The 25,910-nt window shown below is 44.3% G+C and overlaps 1 protein-coding gene across 2 annotated transcripts in view; it reads left to right on the top strand.

The window, feature by feature from the left end:
- The first annotated feature begins 3,211 nt into the window (after positions 1-3,211).
- The window catches only part of fgfr1b (fibroblast growth factor receptor 1b), a 36,519-nt gene continuing 13,820 nt past the window's right edge, over positions 3,212-25,910 (top strand). Inside the window, exons 1-7 of one of the 2 annotated variants that reach the window (XM_084325229.1) lie at positions 3,212-3,733; positions 15,317-15,494; positions 20,971-21,072; positions 21,890-22,062; positions 22,909-23,032; positions 23,889-24,079; positions 25,010-25,154. In XM_084325229.1, the coding sequence (XP_084181355.1) occupies positions 15,389-15,494; positions 20,971-21,072; positions 21,890-22,062; positions 22,909-23,032; positions 23,889-24,079; positions 25,010-25,154 (841 nt within the window). In that variant the 5' untranslated portion in view covers positions 3,212-3,733; positions 15,317-15,388. The remainder of the gene's footprint in view (positions 3,734-15,316; positions 15,495-20,970; positions 21,073-21,889; positions 22,063-22,908; positions 23,033-23,888; positions 24,080-25,009; positions 25,155-25,910) is intronic. The other variant, XM_084325230.1, reaches the window with a different exon arrangement.

The raw sequence follows: 25,910 nt of genomic DNA, 5'->3' as shown, positions 1-25,910 counted from the left end.
TACTGTATGAAGCACACTCTCAGGGGCTCATACAGAAACAAGCATTTCATTGTAAAGTAGTCTGTATTTTATTGTGACTAATAATAAACAAACTAATGATATTCATATGAAATTGGTATGCTTTGTGCAAGTTGTACTCACCTGTGAGTCTGAGCCTTCAAATCTACGTAGCCCAAACCGAGATTTAACTGTCAAGTCCTCCACTTGCTTAGTGAGTTGACGGATTTGATCTTGCATTTCAATTCTCTCACTTAAGGCCAGGTCAACTGCGGCAGGTTCAGGGGCTGTGCAGTAGTCATGGTCACACACTTCCATTGCACCTGCACCCACTCCCTCCCCGTCATTGTCAGTCTGGTCTGCGGATTGATTGATTGATTGAATACTTTATTAGACAGAGATACAAACAGCACAAGTACAGTACATCACAGTACAGGATATCCTGCAGATAGCATTACAGATAGCATTACATGCAGGTAAACAGGAGAAAATACATGCATGCAGCATAATAAGCTATGTATACCTGCATATAATCCTCTTACATATCTGTACTAAGCATTATTGTACATGCCATCATACACACACCCACACACTTTATAATTTGTTCCTCAACGTTATATAGACAGGTAATGTTTTGTAAACTATCGTTAGGTTTAGAATGGAATGAATACATCAAGTATGGATTGGCAAAGATCGTTAGCTCAAAGCTAATCCGGCCTGTTTATCTAATAGCTTCTGTTAGCCAGCATTAGCCTTCATCACATGAGCAGGTAAACTAACAGTAAACACACACCCACACACTTTATAATTTGTTCCTCAACGTTATATAGACAGGTAATGTTTTGTAAACTAACGTTAGGTTTAGAATGGAATGAATACATCAAGTATGGATCGGCAAAGATCGTTAGCTCAAAGCTAATCCGGGCTGTTTATCTAATAGCTTCTGTTAGCCAGCATTAGCCTTCATCACATGAGCAGGTAAACTAACAGTAAACACACACCCACACACTTTATAATTTGTTCCTCAACGTTATATAGACAGGTAATGTTTTGTAAACTAACGTTAGGTTTAGAATGGAATGAATAGTATGGATCGGCAAAGATCGTTAGCTCAAAGCTAATCCGGCCTGTTTATCTAATAGCTTCTGTTAGCCAGCATTAGCCTTCATCACATGAGCAGGTAAACTAACAGTAAACGTTTTTACATGAAATACAGCCCAAAAACCCTGCTGACAAACGTTTGCTTATTAAATACATTCTATAATATAATATTACAAACGTTTCATTACCTCTCTGTGACGAAAAAGTTGTTTAAATAACAGGAGAAAAGTTGCTGAAAACAATGCATTTGGATGGGACCGGAAGAACCCTTTCCACCAGGAAGTCCTACCGGAAGTGCCTACTTCACGTTGTGCAAGTGGAGAATTGAGCTTGATCGGGATGATGCAACTGTGTGTGATGCAATACACAATACTAGCGTCACATAGATGGCCTTTTTCTGAAAACCCAAGTAGTAGCCAAGCATATTGTTCCATAGCATACCCCTTCAGTTGATCATGACAAATCCTCTCTTACCTTGACAATTAAAAAGCCTCCATAATTTAGTAAATAGTATCTCCATGGCTGGTGTTGAGCTGTAGCCAGCTAGCGTTGATGCTATCCAATGCTATCAACATTAGCTAAATAGCTAACCAACTAAATACAATAGACAGTGGTATCCTGAGGTAACGTTAAATACAGACAACGTTTGCTAGTCGAAATGACTGGGGACACACAGGGACAAGTTAAACATCAATCAATTAATTGATTCCAACAGGTAGTTTGAGCTGCATGTGAGCCGCGGTCTTTCTCTCCTCTCCTTTGGAAACGAAAGTTACGTTAGCTCGAAAAGCACAGAACCGGCCGACACAAGTTAAGCTGCTAGCAACAGACACTATAACACTTCCGGTATGGGGTTTTCAAAATAAAAGAGCGACATCTAAAACAGGAAAGACATTTATTTTGTAAATTTGTGGCACGCACTTATTATCTTGAGACGTTTTCGTTTTTACGGAAACTTTTTTTTAAATGAAAACGAAACGAAAACGAAAAAGATCTAAATAGTTTTAGTCTGGAAAAGGCCTTAGTCTAACACTGAACGTGCTCCTTGCACCGGTCACAGGTTCTCCAAAATCAACATGGGGATTCTTCCTGTAGGGGCCATGAATATTCACAGCAAATTCTGTGGCAAACCAGCCATTACTATTCGAGATATCTTATCTCTCAGTTTGGCCTGATGGTGGCGCTATTTGAAAGGTCATGGGGTCACCAAATTCAATAGGTGTCTTCCTCCAGAGGACATGCATGTTCTAGTTTAGGAGGTAAAATGGTTGAAAAACATAAGCGCCCACTCAAGTGCATGGAAATAAGTATTTCAATATTTTAATATCTTAACTAAACTAGACTAAAATATGTATGTTTTGTGCCTGCGTCTGAGAACACAGTACACTGCGATTAACATGCCGCTGCTGGCGGGACAAAACCTCCTAACTCCATATATATATATATATTTTTTTTAATATATTTTTTTCAACTCAGTAGATCATCCTCCATGTGTGTGTGGTTTTACAAAGTCTACACAATGGGAAAGCATTAAACCAATCATCTGTCTAAACCTCGTAACTCTATTCGCCCTCAAACCTGTGTTCGTATTTTTCATCTGCTGAAAAGTTGGGTTTTTGGAGTTATGAGGTTTTGTCCCGCCAGCAGCTATGCAGGAAATTGCATTTTCAACCACAATTTAACTTATCACTTTTTTTTTGGTAAGGGACAAGATCATATGAAATCCAAGTAGCACATAATGCGGAGGAGCACTGATTATTCAGAGTCCAGCTTCGGGATGTTTGAGGAAAGGTCATGATGAAGAACAATGTTCCCTGGTCACTGATCCCAGACCCTATACTCCTATACTCTGGGGGAAAGCTTTGTATGGACCCAGGGCCATGCAGGAATTCAGAGGAGCAAAGAAAAGGCTACAGAATTGGGGGAAGGGGGAGGGGAGAACCTCTTTTCAGCGACCCCCCGACACACACACACACACACACACACACGCACACACACACACACACACACACACACACACACACACACACACACATTCACTCATTGCCTCATCATGCTTCAGAAACACACTGGGAGGAGGTCGCTTCTACACGCAGCAGCAGCAGAAGCCAGATTGCGCCACTCGGAAAATGGAGTCAATGAATTAATGCAGCCACCTCGGAAATCATTATTCAAAACGTATTTAGGATAAAAGGGGGGAAAACTATCTTAATGAACAATTTCAAAAGGAAACGTTTCGGACTCTGTACTAAGTTGGCGTTCCTCGACTCTTTGGAACAAGACAACACCGCGGATGGACTGCAGTGTTCCCACGCTTTCTCTCGAGGAACACAGATTTGGAATAAACTGCAGAGACTTTCTGATCCCAAGGATGTTTGCAACAGGCAGTTGTTGTTATGATCAGACATTGCATTATTAGTCTGGAATTATTAAAGTGAGCTTTTTCTATAACGAGACTGTCCGGCTCAAGAAGAAGCGTTGCATTCGATTGCCGTCGTTCTTTCCATCGAGACATCGCCACAACAAATTACTTTATTTTGTAACACCACTTCGCTATTTACACTATAGTTGTTGGTGAAAATATTGAATTCACTCTTTCTTCGGTCATAACGTCAACGTCAAAACATCTGTGCAGGTGAGAATGCTGCGGGATCAGTCGCCCTGCAGAACTGATACACCGTCTCCCAACTTTGTTGCAGGTTGCATTGTTTTTCTTTGTTACATCGGATCCTGCATGATGATAGCCTACTCGAGCTTATTGTTTTTGTCAACATTTGTAAACACACTGGTGAAGACTTGATCATCAAACATTCACTCGCCGCAACGATACTTTCAAATCTATTGTTGTCTCTCTAGTCTGCCCTGTGAGTCATCTGTTTAGCCTGTTTAGTTTCAAGTTTCTTTGTCATACAGAAGTACAGAATACTTTGACATAAAATGCTTCTTTCTGTTTTGCTCCAGAGATTGTGCTAGATCAAAACAGAAAGAAGCATTTTATATAAAAGTAGTCTGTACTTATGTGCATGGACTAACTAACTAAAGTCTTATCAGATACTTGTAATCATTGGTTACCTTTTCTATGCCAGGCTAGTGGCCCGTGCGCCCCTATTCTGGAGGGTATAGATGCGTTATTCCTGTGTTATTACCACCATGCACTTTATTAATAACAGCATAACATACTCCTGGTTCCAGTATGATATGGGGGGGTGCTGTCTTTGCAGCCCTGTCATTTCCCAGCAGGCGGCGGCATCATGCGTAATGAGACTTCATTTTCTGGGCAGGGTTTCTTTCTGACTGTCACACGGTGATTTGATAGTATAATAATATATTCCAGCTATAAATCATGGTGGTGATGAGTATGTGAGGACTTCTGACTCACTCTTTCCACAACGTGGGGGGGGGGGGGTTCCCCTCTGGTGGTGATGAGCCCTGAACGGTTGTCACTTGTACCCGAGACGATTTAGAAATCAATTCGCCCATGTTTTAGATTTCGTTTTCATTAAGGGATTTTCCAGCTGTTGTGTGTACTGCCTGATTTGTATGTACTGGGTAGTGGGAGTAACGGGTAGTGGGAGTAACGGGTAGTGGGAGTACTGGGTAGTGGGAGTAACGGGTAGTGGGAGTACTGGGTAGTGGGAGTAACAGGTAGTGGGAGTACTGGGTAGTGGGAGTAACAGGTAGTGGGAGTACTGGGTAGTGGGAGTAACGGGTAGTGGGAGTAACAGGTAGTGGGAGTACTGGGTAGTGGGAGTAACGGGTAGTGGGAGTAACGGGTAGTGGGAGTACTGGGTAGTGGGAGTAACAGGTAGTGGGAGTACTGGGTAGTGGGAGTACTGGGTAGTGGGAGTAACAGGTAGTGGGAGTAACAGGTAGTGGGAGTACTGGGTAGTGGGAGTAACAGGTAGTGGGAGTACTGGGTAGTGGGAGTAACAGGTAGTGGGAGTAACAGGTAGTGGGAGTACTGGGTAGTGGGAGTAACGGGTAGTGGGAGTAACAGGTAGTGGGAGTACTGGGTAGTGGCGTGGGAGTAACAGGTAGTGGGAGTACTGGGTAGTGGGAGTAACAGGTAGTGGGAGTAACGGGTAGTGGGAGTAACAGGTAGTGGGAGTAACGGGTAGTGGGAGTAACAGGTAGTGGGAGTACTGGGTAGTGGCGTGGGAGTAACAGGTAGTGGGAGTAACAGGTAGTGGGAGTACTGGGTAGTGGGAGTAACAGGTAGTGGGAGTAACAGGTAGTGGGAGTAACAGGTAGTGGGAGTACTGGGTAGTGGGAGTAACAGGTAGTGGGAGTAACAGGTAGTGGGAGTAACGGGTAGTGGGAGTAACAGGTAGTGGGAGTAACAGGTAGTGGGAGTACTGGGTAGTGGGATTCCTCTGGCCAGTGACGGTCCATATCCAAGTCCGATTGAAAGATGAACCCCTTCTGCTTGCCCTCTCCCCCCCTTAGACTGCCTCTGCTTGCCCTCTCCCCCTCCCTAGACCCCCCCCTGCCTTTGCTTGCCCTATCCCCCTCCCTAGACCCCCCCCCCCATGCCTCTGCTTGCCCTCTCCCCCTCCCTAGACCCCCCCCTGCCTTTGCTTGCCCTCTCCCCCTCCCTAGACCCCCCCCTGCCTCTGCTTGCCCTCTCCCCCTCCCCTGCCTCTGCTTGCCCTCTCCCCCTCCCTAGACCCCCCCTGCCTCTGCTTGCCCTCTCCCCCTCCCTAGACCCCCCCTGCCTCTGCTTGCCCTCTCCCCCTCCCTAGACCCCCCTGCCTCTGCTTGCCCTCTCCCCCTCCCCTGCCTCTGCTTGCCCCCTCCCTAGACCCCCCCTGCCTTTGCTTGGCTCTCCCCCTCCATAGACCCCCCCCCCCTGCCTTTGCTAGGCTCCCCGCCTCCCGTGCTTGGTATAAGATAACACATCCCCCGGTGAGTTTCTCCTCCAGGAGAGCGACGCTCCACTGCTTTCCCAAACGTTAGTCGCACGATCCATCTGTTCCTCCTCCTCCTCAGCCCTCGCCTGTTTCCCAGCACAGGCTGACGGGACGGTACGGCACACATGGCGTGGGTTCGAGCCTGGAAGCAGCCTGTCACTGGAACAGCTGTTCCAACAGGGATGGCTGCCTGCCCGCTGTCGGCCTGCCTGTCTGTCAACTCGCTGCAGAATCTGGTGTGTAGGTGAGGGGTTCCGGGAAGGAAGTTTAACAGAGGTCGCATCTGTTGGAGAGGGAGGGGTGAGTGATGGGATAGCGGGGAGAGATTTGAGGGAACGGGGAGAGAGATTTGGGAAGGAGGAGGTAGAGCTCCGTCCCACGTAGTTGATTGATCGGTCCGCTTGGGCGTGCGCAAAGTCTGTTAGTCGGTTTTGATGCTTGAGAAGCACGTCTCTGGTGAGCAAGCGCCCGATTTAATTCAATAATTTAATTTAATTTACACCTTTAAATTCATGTGGGGAAAGTCGAAATTCACAGATTTGCCGAAGAAATCAACGAATCGATTAGTCGACAAAGTCTCTAAACTATTAGTCGACAAAGTCTCTAAACTATTAGTCTCTCAAATATTAGTCAACAAAGTCTCAACTATTAGTCGACAAGGTCTCTCAACTATTAGTCGACAAAGTCTCTAAACTATTAGTCAATAAAAGTCTCTAAACTATTAGTCAACAAAGTCTCTCAAATATTAGTCTACAAAGTCTCTAAACTATTAGTCAACAAAGTCTCAACTATTAGTCGACAAAGTCTCTAGACTAGTGGTCGACAAAGTCTCTAGACTAGTGGTCGACAAAGTCTCTAGACTAGTGGTCGACAAAGTCTCTAGACTAGTGGTCGACAAAGTCTCTAGACTAGTGGTCGACAAAGTTTCTAGACTAGTGGTCGACAAAGTCTCTAGACTAGTGGTCGACAAGGTCTCTAGACTAGTGGTCGACAAAGTCTCTAGACTAGTGGTCGACAAAGTCTCTAGACTAGTGGTCGACAAAGTCTCTAGACTAGTGGTCGACAAAGTCTCTAGACTAGTGGTCGACAAAGTCTCTAGACTAGTGGTCGACAAAGTCTCTAGACTAGTGGTCGACAAAGTCTCTAGACTAGTGGTCGACAAAGTCTCTAGACTAGTGGTCGACAATGTCTCTTGACTAGTGGTCGACAAAGTCTCTAAACTATTAGTCAACAAAGTCTCAACTATTAGTCTACAAAGTCTCTAAACTATTAGTCAACAAAGTCTCAACTATTAGTCGACAAAGTCTCTAGACTAGTGGTCGACAAAGTCTCTAGACTAGTGGTCGACAAAGTCTCTAGACTAGTGGTCGACAAAGTCTCTAGACTAGTGGTCGACAAAGTCTCTAGACTAGTGGTCGACAAAGTTTCTAGACTAGTGGTCGACAAAGTCTCTAGACTAGTGGTCGACAAGGTCTCTAGACTAGTGGTCGACAAAGTCTCTAGACTAGTGGTCGACAAAGTCTCTAGACTAGTGGTCGACAAAGTCTCTAGACTAGTGGTCGACAAAGTCTCTAGACTAGTGGTCGACAAAGTCTCTAGACTAGTGGTCGACAAAGTCTCTAGACTAGTGGTCGACAAAGTCTCTAGACTAGTGGTCGACAATGTCTCTTGACTAGTGGTCGACAATGTCTCTTGACAAGTGGTCGACAAAGTCTCTAAACTATTAGTCAACAAAGTCTCTAAACTAGTGGTCGACAAAGTCTCTAAACTATTAGTCAACAAAGTCTCTAGACTAGTGGTCGACAAAGTCTCTAGACTAGTGGTCGACAAAGGATTTCTTCGGTCGAGGAGGACGGCTCTAGGAAGAGGGAGATATTCTCTCAGTGAATGTTTTGTTGAACGTGTGAGATCCGAGATGTCCACTTTCTGTTCTAGAATGCCGCTGGCCTCCTCTGTGTGTGTGACATTGCTGCATGTACGACGTGTTCTCTCTTCTCTAGCTGAACCCGCTGCCTTGTTGTGAGTTAGCCCGCCTCCGTCGGTCTGACGCTGCAGGACAAAGAGGCTCTCGTCAGAAAGGTCACCCCCCGTAATGTCTGTTGTGACACAAGAGCCGGCCGGGCGTGACGTCTCTCTCTCTGCGCGGAGCTGTCACACACGGCGGCGGCTGTGGCCCCGGAGCCGTAAAACTCGTAAATCCCTGCACACACAGACTCATTAATTTAAGAGAGAGACTCCTAAACGTTAGTGCGGGTCTGAGTTACAGGCGGCATCATTTAGTTGCGAGAGGGTAAATGGAGGGCATTAATCGATCTCTTTATAAACCCAGCAGCAGTTGTTATGCACATCATACAACACAATGTCATCATCATCATCATCATCATCACCCTCTCAGATACACATGCATGGTCGTGAAGAAACACACGACGAGTCACACACCGTCACTGAAGGAGAGGGTTGATAATGAAATGGCTCCGGTGTGGCTGGCCTTTAGTAGCTAGAGCCGGGTCTTACAGTCCTTGTCCTACGGTAATGTCCTAAGTGTCCCAGTGCAGGAAAGTACACGGTCTGCCGGCCAGCGAGTATTCATCATGTTTATGAGTCTCCTCGGGACGACAGGACGATGTTACAGAGCGTCTCCTTGCATTCGTATTCTTTTTAAGTTTCCGTGTCCATCTCTAGTCGGGCCGTGTATTGGCGGGAATCTGGCGATGTGATATAATATGTCACAATACGACGATTCAATATATTGCACTTGCAGTACTGTATAAACACTGCAATACATTGCGATTTCATATCGGAAACAGTCATAGTAAACAGGAAACACCTCATTACACACAAGTCTGAGTAAAAGGGTTTGACTTTCTTTTGTTTTTGTTGCGATCTGAATCGTAGAGATTAGCATTTGTCAACAGGAAATAAAGGCGAGCAAAAGTCTTTCTTTTAAGGCCTGGAAATGGTACGGTGAAAAAGATCACGATATTGGAAAAAGCGATAAATGATCTCAATATCGCGCCGTATCGTTATTTATCCACGCCCCCACTGATTTCAGGCTGGAATTGAAACTCTTTGCCCTACTACTACTACCCAGGCTGCAAATACTAGCATCAGAGGGGATTTGTTTGTGGCGGAGAGAGAGACGTCTGCTGGTCACACCTCAAAGTCTTTTCACACAGACACTGTGGGAGACGGGGAGCAAATGGTGCCCTGTGCTCTGGCCAGAAGGGCGTCTGTGTGTGTGAGTGTGTGAGTGTCTTTCATCGTGTGAAACCAGTTGTGCTATTTGTTATGTTTGGCACTTGTTTGACACTAAAATGGGTATTTGCTGTAGCAGGTGAGGTAATGCTGGATCTCAATCTAGGTGCCAAGTAGTCTGTGTGCATAGATGTCCTTAAGATTCAGGGGGATCATGTCTAACAACCCCCCCCCCCCCCCACACACACACACACACATAAACATTTACATGAGAATGTAGCGGCCCATATACATTATACATTAGCTCCAGGGTACTAGGTGGTGATTATCAGATTGTGGGGTGCAAGCAATTGAGAGAGACAGAGAGCCGAGATGCATTTACTGGTTACTTTTCAGCCCTAAAATCTTACGCTACAGTGACATGATGCCATATATATATCACACAAAATGGTAAACTATGAGGTTTATGCACTGTATTTTGTATTCCACCTCACCCAGAATCACAATAGGAAGCCAATGAAAATCTAATGTTTTAGGCAAATTTACGGCAAAGCTAGTCAGTCACTGTGCCAAACTCGCCACGACATGGTTTAATTAGACCCTGGCTGGCGATTTCCATGACTTGGATTCATGTCCGGAACAAGGCGTCTTCTTCTACCAGGTGAAAGACTTTGTCGGTGAACATCTTTCTGTGTTGGTGATGTTCCTTCTCAAGCGTTTTTATCCACATGATGCACATCTGCTTTGCTAGCTGGGGCCCTGTTACATTGAAACGGGTGAAACATGGCTAATGTGTGTGAGAGCGTGTGTTTTTGAAAGACAGGTCCACCCCCCCCCCCCCCCCCCCCCCCCCCCCCTGTAACAGCTGCTGGGCTGTGTGAGGAGTGGGGCTGTGAGACGGAAGACACAGAGGACAATGACTAGAGGAGGACGATGTCTACAGGGGCAGCCTGGGAGGGTGGAGGCAGTGTGTCTGTGGGGGCAGCCTGGGAGGGTGGAGGCAGTGTGTCTGCGGGGGCAGCCTGGGAGGGTGGAGGCAGTGTGTCTGTGGGGCAGCCTGGGAGGGTGGAGGCAGTGTGTCTGTGGGGGCAGCCTGGGAGGGTGGAGGTGTCTGTGGGGGCAGCCTGGGAGGGTGGAGGCAGTGTGTCTGCGGGGGCAGCCTGGGAGGGTGGAGGCAGTGTGTCTGTGGGGTTAGCCTGGGAGGGTGGAGGCAGTGTGTCTGTGGGGGCAGCCTGGGAGGGTGGAGGTGTCTGTGGGGTTAGCCTGGGAGGGTGGAGGTGTCTGTGGGGTTAGCCTGGGAGGGTGGAGGCAGTGTGTCTGTGGGGGCAGCCTGGGAGGGTGGAGGCAGTTTGTCTGCGGGGGCAGCCTGGGAGGGTGGAGGCAGTGTGTCTGTGGGGTTAGCCTGGGAGGGTGGAGGTGTCTGTGGGGGCAGCATGGGAGGGTGGAGGCAGTGTGTCTGTGGGGGCAGCCTGGGAGGGTGGAGGCAGTGTGTCTGCGGGGGCAGCCTGGGAGGGTGGAGGCAGTGTGTCTGCGGGGGCAGCCTGGGAGGGTGGAGGCGGGTCGGGGACAGGGTGCGCTAACCTCTGGGGTGGATGTTTAGAGCAGGAGGGCTCGTTCCCGGTTTCAAATTGCGAGGAGAAACACACAGCGTGTGTCACACAAAGCCCTGGGGTCGTCCTCCTCGCCCCGGTCAGTCATTAGGGTTGAACGATATGGACAAAATAGTACCTTGGGGATTATTTTAATTTGAGGGATTATCATTAGATTATAATTCAAATGTATTGTTATTGTACAGTACAACGAAAATAAGATACTTGGAGCATCTAACCAGAGTGCAAATGTAACAGTAAAGTGCTATCAATATACAATGTAGAGGTGATTAAACTGGAGTATGAACGAGTTCTACTGTGCTAATCAGATGTACAGTGCTATAGTATTATTATGTACAGTGATGCAGGTATGAAGACATTATGGTAGTAAGTCATACTGGTCAGCGGTATAACTAGTAAGATTAGGTAAGGAATATGTACAGATTATAGATGCTATTAGCATCTTTGCTAGCTGCAGCATCTGTATGCTTTATTTTTATCTGGAGAGCTAATCCCTGGTCTCTTGGTGGCTGAGGTGGCAGCACATTTTGTTTTCCATTGTTGCATGTTGTTGCAATATGCCACGTTCTGTGTGCAAAGAACCGACCACATCTTGTTTAGGCTGTAGTGGTACATCTCGTGTCACAAGAAGGCTGACGACCTCACCAGACCATTTCAGGCCGTCGCAATGTTTGTTAATACAGTAAGGAAATAAACAGGGGCCGCAGTTCCCCTAGCAACAGAATTCTTCCCGGAAAGGTCTTGTGTTGACGAAGTGCCTGTGGTCTCTTTTGTTCTGTAAACACTCCAGAACTTGATGAATTAATATAAAAACTATACATTGTTGCTTTAAGGTCTAGTCTAGTGAGGCGACGGTGGCTCAGGAGCTAGAGAGCGGTCCGGTCATCTGAAGGTTCCCGGTTGGATTCAGGCTTCTCCTCGACTTCATGTCTTTAGTGTCCTCGAGCAAGACACTTAACCCCTAACTGCCCCCAATGAGTCGGTTGGTGTGTGTGTGTGTGTGTGTGTGAGAGAGTGAATGGTGATGAGCGTAAGACACAGTCGCAAAGCACTCTGCCTGACCAGCAGACCCCCCAAAAAAGAGGTCTATATATTAAAACACAGTCCATTACTATTTGGTCTTGAGTTTAGAATCTGCTCCTCCTCTTTATGTAGCCTTCAGTAGTAAATCATGGGACACTATGTAAGTGTTACACTACACTGAGAAAAGACTACGCTGTCTCCTATTAGATTCACACCGTCTCCTATTGCATTCACGGTGTCTCCTATTAGATTTACACCATCTTTAGATCCACAATGTCTCCTATTCGATTCACAATGTCTCCTATTAGATATCCCAGTGTTGACCAAACTCCTCGTATTGCAGTATATAGAGTAGTAAAGTAGCAGTATCACAGCAGTAGTATGACCGAGTGTGGGTGATACTACGTGTGTATGACTCGTCAGACTACTTGACCTCAACTTTCGTAATTTATTTTATTATATGTATTTTGAAATATAAAAATTCCTGTATTGCAGTTTTCATAGAACAACAGATGTGTCTTTCATTACCTGTTAGCTACTTCAAACACGTGGCTTCAGATGGCGGAAGGACCGCAGCACGTCGTGTACAACTTTGTTTTATTAAATACATAAATATAGCTGCTGTCGGGACAAAACCTCATAACTCCATTTAAAATAAAAATATTTAATTATATAAATCAACTCCGTAGATCATCCTCCATATGTGTGTGTGGGTTTTACAAAGTTTAAACAATGGGAAAGCATTAAACCGATCATCTGTCTAAACCTCCTAACTCTATTCACCCTCAAATCTGTGTTAGTTTTTTTTCATCTGCTGAAAAGTTGGGTTTTTGGAGTTATGAGGTTTTGTCCCGACAGCAGCGATATGCAAAATGTTAAACCTGCTGTTCAGAAGACCATGGCACACTGTGTGGTCACTGGGCCTAACAAAAATAATAGTTGGTTTCAGGTTGGTTGTCAGTTTGGCCATGGGTAGGTAGGGAATTTTTTTTATTTTATTTTTTTTTTTATTCTTTCCCACGGCGACTATGGATAGGGAATTTCTTTATTTAATTAACCCTTTCACTGCCACACGACAGAAGGTTAGCCCTTTACTATCACACAACCGACGGCGATGCTCCATCATTAGCATCATTAGCTCCGCGGATGCGGAGCTAATGATGCTAATGATGGAGCATCGCCGTCGGTTGTGTGATAGTAAAGGGCTAACCTTCTGTATTGTCACAGTGAAAGGGTTAACCGGCTGTCGTGTGGCAGTGAAAGGGTTAAAATGTTCACAACAACATGGATGCATGTACTCTGCCAGCATGTTTAATATCCATAATACTAAATGTTTGACTAAGATTTCTATGAAACTTTATTCTATAAAAAAAAAAAAAAAAAAAAAAAACAGATTTTTTTTTTTTTAATATATAATTTTTTTTAAAAACTCATAAAATATATTGGGTCGCACCTAAATCGGCAGGGTCGGTCGGCAACCTGAAACCAACCATTATTTTTGTTAGGCCTTAAGGGTCCAATTGATCGCCAGAACTAACACGTGTTAATATTGACAGCCCTAATAATACAGTATAAATATTCTCTGCCAGATATTTTGGAAACAACTTTCCCACGTACTTTATTGAATAAGAAGAGGACCCATGTCTTTTCAATACTAGTCCAAACATTTTCTACCGGATGTCTGACCTCCATTAACACTTTGATATGCGTGATGTGTTGTTAAAAGCGCGACACTCTAAAATATAGGAATACATGGCAGTTTTTGCAGGGCTATAACTATAGCTATGGATACAATACTATGGCCCATTTGACATCGACTCGTTCAATATGTGTTAAAGAAATTATTTTTTCATCCATATATTCCCGTTCTATACCGTGGTGAATATGACTATAGTTTTTTAATAATCCTGTCTAATCCCAGAAAATTATGCTATGCAGCCAATACATGCAATTCACAAAAAACATTGCCATTTCTCACCTGTACACGCTACTACTTTGAAATCACATCTATATTATCGGTATTATGTTTCATCATGAATGCATGAACGGGTGGGGGGGTGGGTAGTTTTTTGATGCTTTGATCGTCACCAACGGCACACGTTGTGGAGTAAAATACACACATATATTGTGATAGAAGTGAAATCATGGTTGGATCACAGCAGGATTGATACCATAATAGGCCTTACCTTCACTAGGATGTAGTTGTACCCCAAAAAGAATATTCCAATTATCTGATTGCGAGTCCCAGTATTGGTGTCGATCGCGTCGCCAACATAATCCGCCACACATCATGCACCGGGAGCAATTCACGCTTCTCAATCCGATTGGGACAACCGGTCCCCTTGCCCGACCAATAGAAATCTGACCGGAGACCTCTGATCGACCCACAGGCCAAGATATAATGTGCTCGATACTGCCACCGGGGTGGATGCGGCCGGTATTGCACTTGGGCATTCTCAGGATGATTCCCCATGTTAACCCAGATGTCCGTGTGCCTGTAATGAATGGAAATATCGAATAAAAGAAATAACGATGAAAACCCGACTTTGAATCGGGTTTGTCGCCCAAGCGCCGACGAGTTAACCCGACTATCATCGTGTCTGACGTCCAAAGTGTTAACGAGGGGTTAGTGCAGTGCTTCTCAAACTTTTTCTCTCAGGCCCCCCTTTGGCGGACCAAAATATTTTGCCCCCCCCCCCCCCCCCCCGCCTCGCCCCAACAAAATAGTCATGAAATGGGCCATGTTTAAATTTATTGAAATAACACCAATATCGTGACCTTTCAAATTGGCCCTATATTTTGTTTTCAGAGCTGTCATGGATGAAAAGCCAGCTTCACACAGATACTGTATGTGGTGCTGAATGGTATCAACACCTTAACTGCTGCATCATGAGATACTTGGTGGGCCATGAGATGAGATACTTGGTACTCAGCACCACACTCTGAAACTAGCTCTCCAGGTGGTATCAGATGAGATTTCAATGAGTTCTTCCAAGAGTTTGGATGGAGATGTGTCAGGAAGCTTTGTCTCAATGTTGTCTGTAAAGTTTTTTTTATCCAGAGTAACTTGGTGATCCTTTTCTGTGTTTTATTAAATAATGATTTTCAGATTTTGAGAAATGGTATTTTCATGGAGAACAGTGCAGCTGCAACAGATAGCACTTTAGTGATAATTTTCTGTAATCCAATTATTATTATTTATTTTTTAAATAAATCTCAAGGCCCCCGCTGTCATGCCTCTGCGCCCCCCCCTTTGAGAAACACTGGGTTAGTGTAAACAAGGTCTTTATTTACAGCCTGGGCCCGTTGAGCAATAACATAGGCAACCGTCGTTTCTGACCCAGTAGAATGTGAGTGTGAAAAATAACGCAGTGTGGGACGTTTGTTTAGCCTTGTGGCGGCGGGTTTATTATGGAGAGACATGCTGTTGTGTAAATGACCTCCCAATGAAAACCTCTTCTCTCTGTCTGTCTATTGCAGTGTAAAACCCCAGTCTGGATGGTACAAGTGAGCTGATCCCGGAAAACAACCCCCTCCTCCTCCTGTGCCAGAATGTTCTTCCCCCGCTACTCTCTGCTGCTGGTCTGGTTCCTACTGGTTCTACTCGTCCAGGTCCCGCTGACCCAGTCCAGACCGGCCACAGACGACACAGACACAAGTAAGAGACCCACGGCGGAACCACACAGCTCTGTGGTTAGGTCATAGGTCATCCGCTGACGCCAATACTAGTTTTGGATTATTGGGGCTGTTAGGCCTAAAAAAATAATGGTTTCCGGTTGCCGACCGACCCTGCCGATTTAGGTGCGACCCAATATATTTTATGAGTTTAAAAAAAAATCTTAGTCAAACCTTTAGTATTATGGATATTAAACATGCTGGCAGAGTACATGCATCCATGTTGTTGTGAACATTTTAATTAAATAAAGAAATTCCCTATCCATAGTCGCCGTGGGAAAGAATAGAATAAAAAATGTAATAAAATAAATTCCCTACCTACCCATGGCCTTAACTGACAACCAACAGGAAACAAACAATATTTTTTGTTATGCCTTACCAGGCAACAACATTGGTACTGGTATAGGATAATTTGCTCAATTAGCTAAATCTCAAACTCTGCCCTCTTTTCTTGATCCTCCAATCACAACTGTTGCTTTCCTCTGACCTTTTGTCTTGCCGTTTGGAGAATGGAGAAAAGACAGGGCAGGGTTTGAGAGGTAAACGCAAAATACGAAGAATAAAAAGAGTCACATGTCGAGAATCAAAGCAAAGCGACGTGGTTTTCTGCACAAACTGTAGAAGAAGCGCGTTTACTCTCTTAACGGAGAAAAACGGACAACGACATCTTAACCATTTCTGCCCCAACGGCCCCAAACTAATGTTCCAGAGTCTCTAATGTTCCATAAAAGTTATCGATTGGATCCATACTCGCTTCAGGTTGAGGCCTCTGAATCTGCTGTGATAAAGTGGTGTGTGTGTGTGTGTGTGTGTGTGTGTGTGTGTGTGTGTGTGTGTGTGTGTGTGAGTGGAAGCACATGCACGTCTGTGCGTGTCTGTTCAGCGTGTCCCTCTGCCTCTCGACAGTTTGATGTAAAGTTAAAAGGCATTGCTGGAGTGCATTAGCCCCTCTGAGCGTGTCGAGGGTTTGGTGTGTGTGGCCCCCTCCTGTCTCTTGTCTCGGGGGGTGGGGGGGGGGGGGGCTCACGGCGCTGCAGCCCCCGCCGCCATGACATCTCCACAGCGTCCCCCAGGAGCCGCCTCGCCAGACAGCCGTGCGTGTTAACACTGCGTGGAGGACAACGGCTCCTATAAAAAAAAAAAGGTTCTATAAAACCGATCCGCGATGAACAAATTCGCCGAATAAAGAAAGTGAAGTTTTTGGTTTATTTTGGTCGTCGGTCGGTCGCTTTGAAGCATCTGAGAAGGGTTTTGAGTAGTTATTAAGTGGTTTTTCATGGCGAAGCCGCAGTTTGGCGTCTCGAGCCGCCGGCTGGGGTTCTGGATATCCTGTCTGTCCAGACTCCTGGCGCACAGAGACAGACGCGATTCTGGAGCCGGGTGTCGGGCTGCTGAACACACACACGGTTCTGGTTCTGGAGGGTGTTGGGCTGACACACACACGGTTCTGGATAGAGTTCCGATACCAGTATCAGAAATGCCTCCGATACTGCCTAAAATGCTGGTATCTGTATCGGCGAGTACCCTCTAATTCTGCACTCCGATACCATATGACGTCATTTATCTCCTGCGGAGAGTGAGGATTATAAAATGAACGTGTTTTTAATCGACCGTGAATTAAAGTGTGATGCTGTTAGTCATTTTAACAGCAGATACTTTCTTAAATTCCATTGTCCCGACTGTACAGAGCGGTGTGACGGGGAGCTCGGATGTGTTTCGCTTGCTGGTGTTATTATACTGTAGCATTAACAGCTGAAAAGCTAGCTAGTTGGAACAACATCTGCTTTAACGTTACATCAAATCAGATGATCGCCTGTCTTTTCTCCAGGACCTGACACTGGCTGTCTATCAACAATAATGCACCCACGGTGAATCGTATTTAAGTCAAGTAGCTACTGACTAGCGTTAGCTGACTAACGTTATCAAATGTCAATGTGAAAATCTGCGGATTGCGGATCCAATGTCCCAACAACCGTTCCGTGGGTGAACTCATTGAACATAGTTGTCAATTAATGATACTAATACTAATCTATACAATCACCTGTTGTTGAATAAATACCATTACTTTCTAGTTATTACTAAAAAACAGTATATATAAAACAGTATCTGTAGCTGTAAAAAGAAAAAAAAATGTATGCACTGGTATCAGATCAGTATCGGTATCGGCCGATACCCAAAGCTTAAGTATTGGAATCGGATCGGGAAGGAAAAAATTGTATCGGAACATCTCTAGTTCTGGAGGGTCTGGACACACACAGCGGTTGGTTCTGGACGCTGTGGGTAATCAACTCAGCAGAAATAATACAAGCAGCTCTTTTCAGAAAGCGTTCAATTAGCTATTTCTTCTGTATGTATGTGTGTGTGTGTGCGTGCGTGCGTCTATGTGCACTTTTCTGCTCCAACCATCTGGATTCCAGCTGAGCGAGCTGCATACTGTTGTTTTTGAGGCCATAAATTCTTGTTTTTCTCTCGGTCAAAAACACATGAAATGTAAGTTATCCTTCTCTCTCTCTCTCCCCCCCCCTCTCTCTCTCTCCCATAAACAAAGCCTGCTTTCAATTTCCCTCCTCGCTTCAGTCCTATTCTTTCAAATGAAGGTTCGCCTCTTTGAATTCCAACCACTTCCCTCCCTCCCTTCCTCCCCCCATCCATCCCTCCCTCCCTCCACTCTCCTCCGGTTTCTTTGACTGGGTTTAATCCCCACAAGCCCCTCCGTAGTTAAACATGTGTGGATTTTTACAAAGAATGCTCCCCCCCCCCGCTAGACCCCACCACTAAAGTTGCTGTAGAAACACAAGCCGATATTTCTGTGTCCGTACCCCGGTGTACTTTCCTATCGGAACAGCGTTTGTTCTTCCTGCGAGACGGTGTTTCTTTCTTTCTTTGTGTTTCTGTGTCGCCGTAGGTGGGGTGGGTGCTGTTGCATTGCATCGTGTCCCTCTTTCCCACCTTAACCCTTTCACTGCCACACTACAGAAGGTTAACCCTTTACTATCACACTACCGACGGTTAACCTGCTGTTGTGTGGCAGTGAAAGGGTTAACCGTTTGGTAGTGCGACAGTGAAAGGGTTAACATGCAGTGGTGGAAAGTATTATTGTACTGTACTTGATGTACAATTTCGAGCTACTTGTACACTTTACGTGAGTATTTAACTTTTAGGGAACATTGTACTTTTTACTCCACTACATTTATCTGAACCCATCAGTTACTAGTTACTTTGAAGAAAAAGATTTTTGCATAGAAAGCGTGGAAAAACTGTATGAAGATTATATACTTTCACATTTGAAGCCTGACAACTTCAAGAGGACGTAATCAGAGCAGCATAAGTGGACCACATACTTTACCACTTTAACAGAGCCTTTAATCAGAGCAGCATAACTGGACCACATACTTTACCACTTTAACAGAGCCTTTAATCAGAGCAGCATAACTGGACCACATACTTTACCACTTTAACAGAGCCTTTAATCAGAGCAGCATAACTGGACCACATACTTTACCACTTTAACAGAGCCTTTAATCAGAGCAGCATAACTGGACCACATACTTTACCACTTTAACAGAGCCTTTAATCAGAGCAGCATAACTGGACCACATACTTTACCACTTTAACAGAGCCTTTAATCAGAGCAGCATAACTGGACCACATACTTTACCACTTTAACAGAGCCTTTAATCAGAGCAGCATAAGTGGACCACATACCACTTTAACATTAGAGGTCAATGGATCGAGGATTGAACGCTCCCAAGCACTGGAATACACAAAGGTCATGCAGAATGCAATAATGCATACTTTTACTTTAGATACTTAAGTACATTTAACAGCAAATACTTCTCTACTTTTACCTAAGTAGAATTTGAATGAAGGACTTTCACTTTTACCGGAGTGCCATTTTATTTGGGTATTTCTACTTTTACTTAAGTAAAGGAACTGCTTACTTCTTCCACCACTGGTAACACGGTGAGAATAACACGGTGAGAATTGAGGCAAGGCCACGTGGTTTTCTGTACTTTTGCACGTCGTACGGTAGAAGCGCGCCTCGGATAGAAGAGCTTCTATCCCCAGCCATCAGGATGCTCAATGACACTATGTAACACAACCCATCAGCTACACACACTGCACAGACACATCCACATGTATACACACTCACTTTAAACAAACACTCACCTTACCCCTCACTTTAGACACTTTAACACACTTTATATTTATCTATTATCAAAGAGATTTGCACCACATTCATACCTCATTTGCACCCTACCCCAAGTTTTGTACCTCTGCATTCTACCTCACTGTTACTCATTTTACTCTGTATTGTATATATGTTGACTTTACCTACTTTTTACTTACTTCTTAATTTTTTTTAACTTACTTTCTTTTTACTGTATGTAGCACACTCTCAGGGGCTCATACAGAAACAAGCATTTCATTATAAAAGTATTCTGTATTTTTGTTCTGACAAATAATAAACAAACTTGATCTTGAAACTTGAAACTCCAATCTCTAATGGAGAAACATGGATGGCATCTTAACCATCCAGCCCCTCCGTAGTTAAACATGTGTGGATTTTACAAAGAACGCTCCCCACCAGACCCCATTAGGGCTGCTGTGAAACGCACGCCTCAAACTCCAGCAGATACCCCTGACTCTGTATGTGTGTTCGTAGCCCCAACGCTTTCTCATTAGAACAGCATTTCGATGGGCGAAGAGCAAAACCTCCTATCTGCATAATAATAAAAAAAAAAAAGTGGGGGTAAAAAAATCTCAAATCTGCACTTTGCGAGGCACTAATACCGGGTGTTAACACATAATATAGTAATATAGTCCAAAAACAGTGTGTTGTATTGGGTATCCTTAAAACAAATTTCATTCTGCAAGAAAACAACACATTTTTTGTCTCTTTTTTAGTCAATCTTTCAGATTGGATGTTTTTCTCTTTGGCCATCGGTTTGTTCTGCTGTGAGATGGCGTCTCACAGAACTCTGTTTTGCGCGTCGGGGGAAGGTGAGGTGCATTGTGCCCCTCTCTTTGTTCCTAAGTAGCTCAGGGTTAAGCAGGATGAGGCCGGAGGGATCGCTGCTGTGTTTGTTTGAGTGTTTAGTGAGCCTTTAATGGCTGGGGCCGAGAGGGAGGAGGTCTCTGAAGTGGAGGAAGTGGTTGGGTGTAGCGCTGTGCGCTGGCGACAGCTCCTGTCTGCCGGGTTAGCGGGCAGGGAGCTCAAAGCGTGATTCACGCCGACCTCTTGTCAATGAGCCAGGGGTGAGGGGTCGGAGGTTAATCTGCTTGGCTTTTTTCATCGTGTCTCAGCAGGAGCATCCCAGACCCCCAGTGAGATGCCTCGCTTTGGCCCTTCCTGTTTACGCACACAGACACACACACACACACACACACACACACACACACACACAGTTATTTGGGACAGCTCCTGAGCGTTTTCTTCCTTCTATAATTTTTTTCAGCTGATACCCTCAAGTCGTCAGAAGACGAAGATGACGATGAGTCATCCTCAGAGGAAAATAAACTGTCAAATGAACTATCAACTAGCAATGAAAAGCTACAACGTAAGCCCCTAACCAACCCCTAATACCACCTTCCCTTTTTCTCTCTCTCTCTCTGTCTTTCTTTCATTCTCCCTCCCTCTCTCTGTCTTTCTCTCTGCATTTCTCTCTCTTTCTCTCTCTTTCTTTCTTTCTCTCTCTCTCTCTCTCTCTCTCTCTCTCTCTCTCTCTCTCTCTCTCTCTCTCTCTCTCTCTCTCTCTCTCTCTCTCTCTGTCTTTCTCTCTCTCTCTTTCTTTCATTCTCCCTCTCTCTGTCTTTCTTTTATTCATTCTCTCTCTCCCTCTCTCTCTGTCTTTCTTTCACTCTCCATATCTGTCTTTCTTTTATTCTCTCTTTCTCTCTCTCTCTCTCTCTCTCTCTCTCTCTCTCTCTCTCTCTCTCTCTCTCTCTCTCTCTCTCTCTCTCTCTCTGTCTTTCTTTCTTTCATTCTCCCTATCTGTCTTTCTTTTATTCATTCTCTCTCTCTCTCTCTCTCTCTCTCGCTCTCTCTCTCTCTCCTGTCTTTCATTCATTCTCCCTCCCTCTCTGTCTTTCTTTTATTCATTCATTATCTTTCTGTCTTTCATTCATTCTCCCTCTCTCTGTCTTTATTTTATTCATTCATTCTTTCTCTCTCTCTCCCTCTCTCTGTGTCTTTCTTTCATTCTCTCTCTCTGACTTTCTTTCATTCTCTGTCCATTCTCTTTCTCTCTCATATATTATACTTTTGTCATGACCCCTAATCCCACTCCCCCCCTCTCTGTCCATATACTATACTTTTGTCATGTAAGCAGCATGTATTGTAATCTCTCCTGCTGCTGTCTCATTTCCCCTGATTAGCTCTGGCTCCTCAGTGGGTGATGCCAGACAAGATGGAGAAGAGGCTACACGCTGTTCCCGCCAGTAAGACCGTTAAGTTCCGGTGCCAGGCGACGGGGAACCCGGTCCCCACCCTGCGCTGGTACAAGAACAGCAAAGAGTTCAGGAAGGACCAGCGGATCGGTGGCTTCAAGGTGGGTTCCTGTTTCTAAAGTAATAAACAAGCAAAGCAATTATGCTGTTTGATTGAACATTTACAAAGTTTCCAAGGCGAACATTTTCATTCATGTTCCCTAATCTACAAGCAGAATAAATGTCTTACCTTGTAAAACCTTTGCAATGTCCATTTTAAAATGTTTAGTTTTTAGTTTTTGGCCTTCATTGATTACATATGTTTTCATTTTTCATTTCAGCTTTACTAGTTTGTAACCGCCTCCTTTGATTGACATGTTAGCTTATTGGTTTTGGAGGGAGGAGTATCGACCAAACAATGTAAAGTACAGTGTTGCTTATAGGCCCTCAGCACACTCTTTTGAGGACCTGTTTTCCCCTACTTTGCTTACCAGCGCCACCTTTATACCATATAGTGGCCAAATGTTGTATAGTATAACTTTAATAACAATCTGGTATAATATATATGCACCATGAAAGTTGAGTAGATTAGAGTAGAAAGAACTTCAGGGGTCCCAGTGTTCACCCTTGTGGAACACCCAAAACAATGGAATTACAACCATTTTCCAATATCTTCTCTCATGGTCCTTAAAGCTTGAGATCCCCCCCTCTGTTGAGTTTAAAACCTTGATTTCCAACCTTTGTCAATCAAATTGTATGTGTTTTAATTTATTTGTTATCCTTGCTTTTTGCCTCGTCTTATTGTTATGATTTTATATGCTGTGTGATTCTATATGCTTTTGGTGCTTCTGTATGTACTGTACACTCGACGTAACTGTAAATGAGGGAAACCTCGGTTGCCTTTCGAGTTTAAATAAAGGTTTGAAACTAAATGTAATGTTTTTTTCAATGCATTTCCGCTCTTTCAGATCAGAGACCACATGTGGACGTTGATAATGGAGTCTGTCGTCCCATCTGACAAAGGAAACTACACCTGCGTGGTGGAGAACGAGTACGGCAGCATCAAACACACGTACCAGCTGGACGTAGTCGGTACGTCTTCACCAACACATCTTAACCTTTTCACTACCACACTACAGACGGTTAACCCTTTCACTACCACACTACAGAAGGTTAACCTTTCACTACCACACTACAGAAGGTTAACCCTTTCACTACCACACTACAGAAGGTTAACCTTTCACTACCACACTACAGAAGGTTAACCTTTCACTACCACACTACAGACGGTTAACATTTCACTACCACACTACACAAGGTTTGAAAGGGTTAACCTTCTGTAGTGTGGTAGTGAAAGGGTTAACATCATGTAGTGTGGCAGTGAAAGGGTTAACCTTCTGTATTGTCGCAGTAAAAGGGTTAACCTTCTGTATTGTCGCAGTGAAAGGGTTAACCTTCTGTATTGTCGCAGTGAAAGGGTTAACCTTCCGTATTGTCGCAGTGAAAGGGTTAACCTTCTGTATTGTCGCAGTAAAAGGGTTAACATTCTGTAGTGTCGCAGTAAAGGGTTAACCTTCTGTATTGTCACAGTGAAAGGGTTAACCTTCTGTATTGTCACAGTGAAAGGGTTAACCTTCTGTATTGTCGCAGTAAAAGGGTTAACCTTCCGTATTGTCGCAGTAAAAGGGTTAACATCATGTAGTGTGGCAGTGAAAGGGTTAACCTTCTGTATTGTCGCAGTGAAAGGGTTAACCTTCTGTATTGTAGCAGTGAAAGGGTTAACCTTCTGTATTGTCTCAGTAAAAGGGTTAACCTTCTGTATTGTCGCAGTAAAAGGGTTAACCTTCTGTATTGTCGCAGTAAAAGGGTTAACCGGAGTTGTTTGTGTGGTGCGTTACGTGTCGCCACTCATTCCTTACACACCTGCTTTTCCTTTTCCGTCTTCCAGAACGTTCTCCACACAGGCCCATCCTACAGGCGGGTCTCCCGGCCAACCGCACGGCGGTGGTGGGCAGCAGCGTGGAGTTTGTGTGCCGCGTGTTCAGCGACCCCCAGCCGCACATCCAGTGGCTCAAGCACATCAGTGTCAACGGCAGCAGAGTGGGTCCGGATGGACATCCATACGTCCGCGTGCTGAAGGTACGCACTAGGCCTGCTGTCCCCGACTAAGGATTTGTATGAATCGACTTTGATTGACTTTAAAAAAATAAATAAAATCATTCCATTTGGGCTGTGGGGGTTGCTTAACCCTTTCACTGCCACGCGACAGAAGGTTAACCCTTTACTATCATCACACAACCGACGGTCAGTGAAAGGGTTAACCGGCTGCCGTGTGGCAGTGAAAGGGTTAACCGTTTGGTAGTGCGGCGGTGAAAGGGTTAATGTCTGAAGGAGTCGACTGAAGGCTTCTTGTCCTCTGCAAAAGCATGCAATTGGTCCACTGATGGATACATCTTGATATTTGTCTAGTCTAGTGTGTTCATTAGATGGGTGAAATCCTCTTTCAGTGCCTCTGTGCCCGTTTTCTTAGGCAGTTAGCCTCGCTGGTATGCGCGCCATTAGCGTTAGCCACACTTCTAGGCCTCTTTGCTTTTGGAAAGAATGATAAAAAAGGAAAATTATAATAATAATAAATTTAATTTCTTTTATATATATTTTTTGCATTCGACTAATGTTGGCAGTCGACTACGGCTCCTTTCGATCGATTAGTAGACTATTGGACTAGTCGAGGTCAGCCCTAGTACGCACATGCTCATGTCATTTCCATAGTCGTCCATACGCAGTGTACACCGATACCCATACTCTGTTGATCTGTTAACTCTCTCTAATGGAGAAAAAGTATTATATCGCGAAACTTTTTTATCCAATAACCCCAGAATGACGGTCCAAGTCTATACTGTTCATTAAAAGTGACGGGTCGGTACACGTCGGTATCGTCCGGTACCCAAAGCCCAGGGTATCTGTATCGGGACTGAAAAAGTTGGATCAGTGCATCGCTACAAGATACTGTATGATTGCACTGAAGCTGCCTCGTGCATAACTCACACCTCACTATCTCTCGTGTCTCAGACTGCTGGACTGAACACAACAGACAAGGAGATGGAGGTCTTGACTCTGAAGAACGTGACTATGGAGGATGTTGGGGAGTACACCTGCCTGGCAGGGAACTCTATCGGGATCTCCTATCACTCAGCCTGGCTCGCTGTGGTGGAAGGTACGCACGCACGCACAGTCACACAACACTAACAGACACAAGTGGCTAAATCTTCAGGATGTGAAAAAGATTTGATTCTTTTCCCTCATATTTTTATATTCAGAGTTAATTATATTGTTTACACTGCTTATGTTTCTCATATTTTTATATTCAGAGTTAATTATATTGTTTACACTGCTTATGTTTCTCATATTTTTATATTCAGAGTTAATTATATTGTTTACACTGTTTATGTTTCTCATATTTTTATATTCAGAGTTAATTATATTGTTTACACTGCTTATGTTTCTCATATTTTTATATTCAGAGTTAATTATATTGTTTACACTGTTTATGTTTCTCATATTTTTATATTCAGATTCAATTGTATTGCCTATATTTATGTATTTCTTCTATTTCCCTGTCCATACCTGTTCCCCCATGCTACTATGATGCCTGAATATCTTATCTTATCTTAAAATAAATAGTTATTTCATTATTAATAAATACATACATTTTGGTTTTGGTCCAGGCAAAACATGATTTATAAAATAAAGAAAAATAAAGAAATAAAACAAAAAAGTTGTGGTTTTTGTTGTAGTTTTTACGCAATAGCATCAGACAGTTGCATTAAAAATAAAACATAATCATATATTAATACTTAACAGTAGAAACCTTTAGAATGTCCCCGTCATATCTTAATGTCTCTCTCTCTCTTCTTAGACCCGCCCCGTCATATCTTAATGTCTCTCTCTCTCTTCTTAGACCTGCCCCGTC

The sequence above is a fragment of the Notolepis coatsorum genome (genome assembly GCF_963971535.1).
Source record: "Notolepis coatsorum genome assembly, chromosome: 11".
NCBI classification, from domain to species: Eukaryota; Metazoa; Chordata; class Actinopteri; order Aulopiformes; family Paralepididae; genus Notolepis; species Notolepis coatsorum.
The sequence above is the reverse complement of the archived record's forward strand: the minus strand, read 5'-3'. Positions and strand labels throughout refer to the sequence as shown.